General features: G+C 30.8%; 1 protein-coding gene across 1 annotated transcript; it reads right to left on the bottom strand.

The window, feature by feature from the left end:
- Window positions 1-487: 487 nt before the first annotated feature.
- LOC134692186 (uncharacterized) lies at window positions 488-4,207 on the bottom strand. The gene is made up of 4 exons (XM_063552635.1): window positions 4,156-4,207; window positions 2,215-2,298; window positions 1,778-1,849; window positions 488-1,236 (listed from the first exon to the last, which is right to left on the bottom strand). The coding sequence occupies exons 1-4, from the start codon at window positions 4,205-4,207 to the stop codon at window positions 488-490; spliced, it is 957 nt and encodes a 318-aa protein (XP_063408705.1).
- Window positions 4,208-8,762: the final 4,555 nt, after the last annotated feature.

The raw sequence follows: 8,762 nt of genomic DNA, 5'->3' as shown, positions 1-8,762 counted from the left end.
TGAGTTGGATGAAAAAACTGTAAGCAACCTTACGGCTTTCAACAATGAGAAATCGCGTAGTAGATAGTAGCTAGTTACTATACGTTTTTTCTCATTGTTGAAAGCCGTAAGGTTGCTTACAGTTTCTTTCATTCAACTCAATATTAATTGAACTTTGGTGAATATGTGTCTAATGGGCAATCATACATCTCCTTATTGATATAGTTATGTAATATCCCTACTGAACAATAGACAAACAATCATGCAAATGAAAACACGATCAACACTGTGTGCTTAATGCTAAGCCTTCTTTGCCGTTTATGCTTCTTCTTAAGATTTGCATTTTGTCATAATAATTCTCAGCAATGTCATTCGATAAATCATTTAAAATACAAAATCATTTATTAGACAAAGAATATCGAAAATAAAAAATTACATAGTATTGTGCTAAAACTGGCTTACTCGAATAGCACATAAATAAGAGTCTTTAAAAAGGAATGATTAATGTTCAAGGATACGAATTTCTTTTCATCTTTTCATAAGATGGTTTTACCTTTTGAGTCAGGATTTCTGTTTCATGTTTACATGTGACAGCTGTATAAAAGATTTGATAGTTTTGCATTTCACTTGTTTTCAAAGTCGAATAAGGGTTTACAAATTCTCTTTTCTTTGTTGAATTATATTTTCTGGTTATATCTTTGTTAACACTGTTCATGTCTAAATGAATTGAACTATTTGATGATAAAAACATGTCAGTTTCATTAAACTGTTCTGATAATATAGAGTGATATGAGGCATCTTCAGCATCTATATTGTCTGCAAATATTTCCTTCGATTCAAACGTGCTATTTTTATTATTTGTCATAGAAGATGATTCAACTGTTTCTTCTTTTGAGGCAAAATAATCATCATCCCCTATAACTTCAAGGTATGATTGGTTCAATACCGGTGATGATGTTCTGTTAAATGTTTGACTTTGTATCTTGTGTTCACAGTTTTCAAAATTAGGCATTGTCATATTATTTTCATTTATAGTCTCATATTTAGACGAAACGTGACTTATTGCACCAGCTGAATCTGATTCCTGAATAGTTTCGTCAAAAGATTGCGGATTTTGAATCTTTAGTTGTTGTGCCATCGCCCTCTGCATTGCTCTTTGTCTGTAGTTACTAATGCATATATTACACCCAATAGATATTAGTAACACAACGATAAACGCGGCAGCAAATAAAACGTAGTTGTTATAATGACCTTTCACTGAAATCATAATAAATTTTAAAAAACGATGAGATGTGTTATGATTGCCTATGAGACAGCTTACCACGAGAGATAAAAAGAAGTGTGAGTAGTAAACCGATTAACGTGTAAAAAAAATTGCATTAAATGGTTAGAATCTGAATGTCATTTTTCCATTCATATTATCCATTTAATCTTTTTGGTTTTTACAATAGTGTCACTTTTATGGTGCATCAACCGTTTCAAAGTTGTGTTTGCATTAACAGAAACATTTAAAATGCGTTAGTAAAGGCAGTGAAACAACATTTCTTTGTTAACGAATTAAGATAAAAATTTTAATAGAGTCTTAATTTCCGAAATACAAAATTCCAGTGTATATGCAGCTTTGATAACATACGAGTAAGCCTAGACAGTTACGGACATTCTGATTATGTAGGGAAGTTAGTTTAATAATGTGACTTCTAATTTCGTGAGAGAATAAAACATTTTAGATGTAATTTTTGTTCTTTGGATTCGTTCCCATAAACAAAAAGAAGAAGAAGATTATTTATATTATCCTCACTTATTATTTCTGTGTCAGGAATAGTTGTCTGGATGTTTTGGGTAACTACCATTACAACCGTTGATGTTGTGTCTAAATAAAAAACATTTGAAATGATAAATTTATATGAATTAATATTGCTAAACGTCAAATATCATAAAAACATTTTTTCTGCAATGGTATTAATATTTGGGTATGGGTACGTTTTATATCAAATATTAAAATATATTTCAATGCAAGAACGCATTATTTCCCTATCACAAATAACTTTAAGGTTGGTTTAAGTTACCGTGAGCATACTATGTTCTGATATAATTCAAGATTGTCTCACTTGTACAAATTCTTATGTAATATAAGCTTGAAACAATCGTTTTACGTTAGTGAGAGAAAAAATAAACAGCAAAATAGTTATGTTGTAATTATAAACCGTCCGAGAAAAATAAACGAACAAAAAATACCTGTATCCTCACTCATTATGTCAGTGCCTGGAAAAGTTGTCTGGACGCTTGTAGTTATTGATAAATCAGACGGTGACGTTGTTTCTACATAAAATATAACAAATTTTTAATTCAAACAGTTATATTATTGAATATTGCAATAATTTGAATTTCAATATAAAAAAAAATCCACACAAACTTGCTTTAGATCCTCTTGTATGTGTTGCATATGGCACCCCTACATGGGACAACGTATATCAGAGCGCGCAAGAAATCATTTGTGTCTCACTAAACAAGAAGGGAACTTACAATGGGTTTTATTAGCTTCGATCATTATCACCGTAATCACCTTGTCACCGAAAATCTTCAAATGAATTCATCGCTAAATGAATATAAAAAAGATAATAATGAAACGGGAAATTCATCCTCAAAAATAAAATCTGTAAAGAGTAACGTTGTTTTTTATTCTTCGTACTATTGATACACCATTTCGTACTGTTTTTGTTTTTACAAATTATTATAAAACAATACAAATAAATAGTTAAGCAGAAGTATTGTATTTCTATACCAGTAACATATTTAGTAAAGACACAAAGGTAATTCATAAACAGGTTGATCAAACGCCGAACCTACTTAACTTTAAGATTCATATAAGTATACGGCAATACAAAACTAAAATAAACTAAAACGGTCATTAGCAACCAGTTTTCTAAAAATAACAAAACAACAAATATAATGAAATGCAGGTAACATTAGTATACAGAGTGTTACATATAATAAAGTTTATAAAATTAAGCATATATATTTCTAATCTATATCAGTAAAACGAATTTAGCTTTAAAACAAAAGTAAATTATGAACATGTAGATTTAGCAACGAATCTACTCAATATGAATTTACATGTACAACAAGCAAATCTAAAACGGTCAATAGCATAACTTTTGAAAGATAAGAAGAAAAAACAATAATACGAAATGCAGTAAACGTACATATACAGAGTGTTGTATTTTTATGCAGTGATTGACATTTCGGAGTACACAAAAAGCTATGGAACAGTGTATTTGAATTAACATGCATTATATATGCTTTTCGTGACTTTTTCGGGACTTTATTTTGCAAGTCTGAAAAGGGTTCATGGTAGTATATATAAACAACTTAGATTAACTTGATACGTTCCACTGAGTCGCATAGGGTTGTTGTACATATCCGTCTTCACTTTCATAATAACATTTCGGAGCTTCTCAAACATCTATCAAAATTTTGTCTATAAACATAAACAGTTTTCATCACTACCAAGCTTCTTTGGTAAAAATTGAGGATAGTTTATTGATCTACTAAATGTTTTAAAAACTTTAAATGCAGACTGTTTGTAATGTTAACTGGAAGATAAGCTAGGTCGACTTATAAGTTAATAATTGAAAAACAAGAACAAAATGTTAATAATATTTCCTTTTGGATACTATCTTATGATCATAAACAAGATTCTGTCAAAGTTTGATAGAAATCCATGGAATTTTAAGAAGTTTATTAAAATTTCAAAAATTTGAACCACAGAATGAATCTTTGTGGACGCTGCCGACGACGCCGACGACATAACGTAGGATAGCTTTGTCTCGCTTTTTCGACAAAAGTCGAAGGCTCGACAAAAACCATACATATCGTCATGAAAAAAAAAAGAAATCATTAGAATTGTTAAATACAGTTTTGTATTTTTTATGCACAATTTATCAAGAGATTTCTGAAAAGTGACATTTTTATCTTCGATATTCATGGTGTCAAAATATGTTTGATGAGATCAAAATATAGTTGTAGATTGGAAAATTGTAATCAAAAATATTTTCGTGGTTGGTAAGTTAGCGATTAAAGATAAAGTCAAGTTTGCTTAAGCCTTACTAATTTTTTAACATTAATTAACCATAAACGTATTAATAAAATCACAAACCTAAATCGATCATAAGTTACCTTTATATTCAAGTGTTACTTTGTGCCTTGACATTTCTTTACTTATTTGCATTTCGCATAGATAAAGTCCAAAATCAGCTGTCGTAACATTTGCAATAAGAAGGTTGTATTGGCTTTTGTCTGTTTCAATGTCTATCTTTGAATTTCTAAACCAAGGAATGTTTTTGTTTATCTTCTGTCCATCCGTCAATATAAAGTTATTTCGGCGCCATCTTAAATCTTCTGCCCCTTTTGTTACTTTACATTTTAATACAACAGTGTCATAAATATTTGCGTATTGGATTGTCCCACGATTTTCTGCAATGGCACAAAACGCTGTAATTGAGAATAAACAATTATTCATCTGCATGTACAACCGGGATCTCATGAATCAACGAGTGTTTCATTTTTTTTTTCTCATTTTTTACCTCTGTTGGATTCAGACCTCAAAGTTATTTTAAACTTAAATGATACAAAATCATTGATCTTGTATTCAGTACTAGAACATATTTATAAAAGCGATGTTCTGATTTTCTGTTGCTACATTTGCATATATTTTACTGTTCAACAGAATTCTAATGATTAAATCAGATCAAGAAGACTTGTTCATCATTTTGTCCTCTGCGTGCATCATTGTATCTGCAGTTGTTGTATAACTTTCTATCTTATTTCATACTTGTTCCGTAACATATGAGTATTTGAACCATTCGAGTATGATCATGACCATTTGTGTATACCCATATGATCCGACCATACGCGTGTGGTCGGATCATATGAGTATATAGTCTTTTGGTTATTTACGGGCCGTACAATATGAGTATTTTAACTACATAGGTAAATTGAAAATTAAGTCTTGAAAACGTTTCAATTAAACAATAAACTTTGTCTAAAATCATTTTAGTGTAACATGAAAATGAATAAATTGTATACATCAAAGGCAACATCCATATTCAATATTGATGCCACAGCTAGTTTTCGTCTCTTTTTGTATTCTTGCATGTATGCTTAGGGTAGCATTTACTTCCATATGGTGCCAGCGCTTTTTTTGCATTTGTACGCTTCGGTTGTGCACGATCCTTTGCAATTACTCTTTTTGCAAGTGATTAACTAGCCTTATCCGCTCGTTCTCCAAACCCTAAATGCAACAAGTGGCATATGTTTCTGTACCTTTTTAGTGTCCGTTATTAGACTCTTTATTCTGTTGACTTGTCGTCAGATTGCTTCTTGTGCAACCATATGATTTTGTATGATCAAAATACAAATATGGTCCCAAATACAAATATGGTCCGGAACACACCCACATTAAAATCAGTAAGAAATGAAGCATTACAATGCATATTCAATTTGGTAGGAATGAGTAAAGGAAAATCTTGGTCAGGCAATACGAAAGTTGCAGACAGGAAAACATGAACATGCTTTACATAAATTCCTTTTAATGTCCATACACAAACAGCACAGGCAGACGGGATTTGCTGATGCCCACCTAGGAGCAGATCAGTATGTAGTGACAAAGTTGATTCAATAAAAAATGATTACGCATGCTCATTTGCGAGACATGTCTAACGCCGCAACGTAAACTTCAAATGCAGTCGTCATATGCAACAATATAATAACATAATACAAAAACTAGAGAACAAGGTTTTCCGTGCATACCCCATTTAGTAACATTAAACACGACGTACTAAATGCAATATTTGAACAGCAAATTTGATTAGGACAATGATGTTGCATATACGTAAATGAGAATTAAAACGAATGATATAGTGTGGGTCGTGATAGTTTCGTGAGTATATATGTTGTTGTTCCTTATCAGCATTCAGGAAACCGAATTTATGCACTGTCGTTCACGGATGAATGGTTTTTACGAGTACGCAGTAAATTGTTCTTTCCGTCTATCTTAAGTTCATTTCTAAAAAGTGTATATATCATAAAATCATAAACAGATCAAGATATATATAAATATATATATATACATGTACTAGTATATCGATTTGAATATCTATTACCTTAACTGTATCTGGCAAAACATTTACATATAGGAATGTTTGGTCTTTAATGCCATTCAAATTCGTACTTAATTTGGCTTTTTGATTTTATTTGACTCGAGCGTCACTGATGAGTCTTTTGTAGACAAAACGCGCGTCTGGCGCAAACACTTTACTAATTTCAATCCTGGTATCTATGATGAGTTTATTCTACATACATATGAGTGAAACAACAGACACAAATTACTTCCAGTTTATAAAATTTCCCTTTGGATTTCATTTAAAGGCAACAGAAGTATACTGCTTTTCGATATGATTATTTACTATAGGATCTGCCTACCCTCTCCGGAGCACCTGAGATCACCCTTAGTTTTGGTGGGGTTCGTGTTGTTTATTCTTTAGTTTTCTATGTTGTGTCATGTGTACTATTGTTTTTCTGTTTGTCTTTTTCATTTTTAGCCATGGCGTTGTCGGTTTATTTTAGATTTGCGAGTTTGACTGTCCCTTTGGTATCTTTCGTCCCTCTTTTACTTCAGACATTATAACAATATATGTTTTTTCGAACTGACTTTTGACTTAATGAAACGATGTCATGACTTAGTTTTAAAACTGGTTAAAGTTTTGTAAATTATAAAATTCTAGAACGTCTACATTGGAATAAGATATTGGACCAAGTACATTGTATTTTCGCATTGTATGCTCAAAGTAAATTTTGAAAAGAAATTAACAATTTGAAAAGAAATCTATTCTTTTTTAAATTGAATGAAAGAATATCCAACAAGTAACAATAAAAAAGAACTTTGGTAAAATTGTCCTTCCCATGTCCTTACAATGCGTGCCGTTAAACTTGGTGTTTCTCATAACATCCAGTTATTTACAACATTCTAGATGTGTAACGTCCTTGCACCTATAATTTCCCACTGCAACCATTTGGAAAATTCAACACCAACTTTCCGTCCCGTATACATATGTGTATGTGGCTAGGTCCAAGGATAAAAGAATTGTAGTTAGGCCCTGTTTTTTGTAGATGTGCGACTATTTCCAAGTTTAGAAGATGTATGGCTAGGCCCTTGTGTTAGTAATGAAGCAGAAATGAACAGTTTCTTTTCATTTTATTTCCCAGTTTTTTAATACTCTGGTTGGTTTGTGTATTCATTCCTTGGCTGTCAGAATTCTGTTTTACCTTTTCTGCTAACTCAGTTTCAGTTATGGGCATACCATATCAAATCTTTCAAAATTTTTCTTGTTCTTGTATTTTTCGACAATTGACATTAACCGTGTCAAAGTACAATCAGAATTTTTCTTCAATTTAAGTTCTTACGACTCAGTGTTTTACTCCTGTCTGAAAATTTCCAAATTGGTCTTCCAATTTTGATCATCGGTTAACAACTTCGTATGGTTTTGTGTTAGGTTTTTTGGTGCGTGTTTTTTTACACCGATGTTTTAATTAATTTCTGTGGTGTATTCTTCTATTGTGCTTGCTTCTTTTCATGTGCAGTATTGTAGTCTTGATGTTATACACAATAAGGGTTTTTTAAAGTTGTGTTTATTTTATAATTATTGTAATTCATATTTTTATAACAAATGTCGCTTACCGTTAATGACGAAAACAACAAATACTTTAGAGTCCATAATATTAACTGAAAAAGATAAAAATGTTATTAAAAATTTTACACATGTTTTAGGTATCTAACGCTACATGTATTTGTACGGCTTTCGAAGCCTTCAATAATTTTCTAAAGCGATTTGTTTACATTTCCGGATTCACAGTTGAAATAATAAGCTCATTAAAACTGGATTAAAAAAAATAAGCGTTATCTTGTTTTTCGAATGTTATGAATAACCTAGCTGTCGTCTTGCTCCTTTACTTATTTATAAAAGACGCTTAACTAAGGTTCAAACTGTTGTTACGACACACATTTTACAAGCAAGGATTTCTAGAAGAAATGTAGTTAAATTATGCGAAAGCGGAGTTTAATTTCCTTGTTTATGACTGTTTGTTCAAAACGATTTTTATACGGTTCAATTATCTATCGACTTTGCATATTTTGTTACCTGTCATTTATAACATGATTAATGCTTTTCATGCTTTCCTGTATTTTTTTTATTCTTTGATTATTTTTATAAATGTTATTTTTTTCAAAAATTGTTAAACCGTTATTCATAAAACTAGACGATATCTAAATCATTCACAAAAGTATAATGTTTATGTCAAGACATTTAAACTATACAAATTATATTTGATTGTATTCAAGTTTGCACATTGTATGAAACATAAATGATTGACCTTGAATTATTAGAAACAAAAATAAGTTACGTATACACTGGAGTTTGTCTTGAAGTCTTATTAAGGTATATGAACGTCTGATTATTGTATATATAGATGAATATCTCAAAAATTAATGGGCCACTAAATTAAGCGTTAAAGTCATTGTAATACAAGTACATGATTAAACCATTAACTCTCCTCTTTGAATAAATATATCTTTATTTGTAGCCCTTATATTGTTCAAATTTAAAGGAAAATGGAATTTCTACTAGTAAAATGCACCAGACAACGATTCTCAAATTTTACACAATGACAAGTTTTTGTTGCTTTGTATAATGCTTTCTTATTTGATAGAATAATAGTTATAATAAAAC

The sequence above is a fragment of the Mytilus trossulus genome, chromosome 12 (genome assembly GCF_036588685.1).
Source record: "Mytilus trossulus isolate FHL-02 chromosome 12, PNRI_Mtr1.1.1.hap1, whole genome shotgun sequence".
Lineage (NCBI taxonomy): Eukaryota > Metazoa > Mollusca > Bivalvia > Mytilida > Mytilidae > Mytilus > Mytilus trossulus.
Note: the sequence above shows the minus strand (reverse complement) of the source record. Positions and strands in the feature narration are given on the sequence as shown.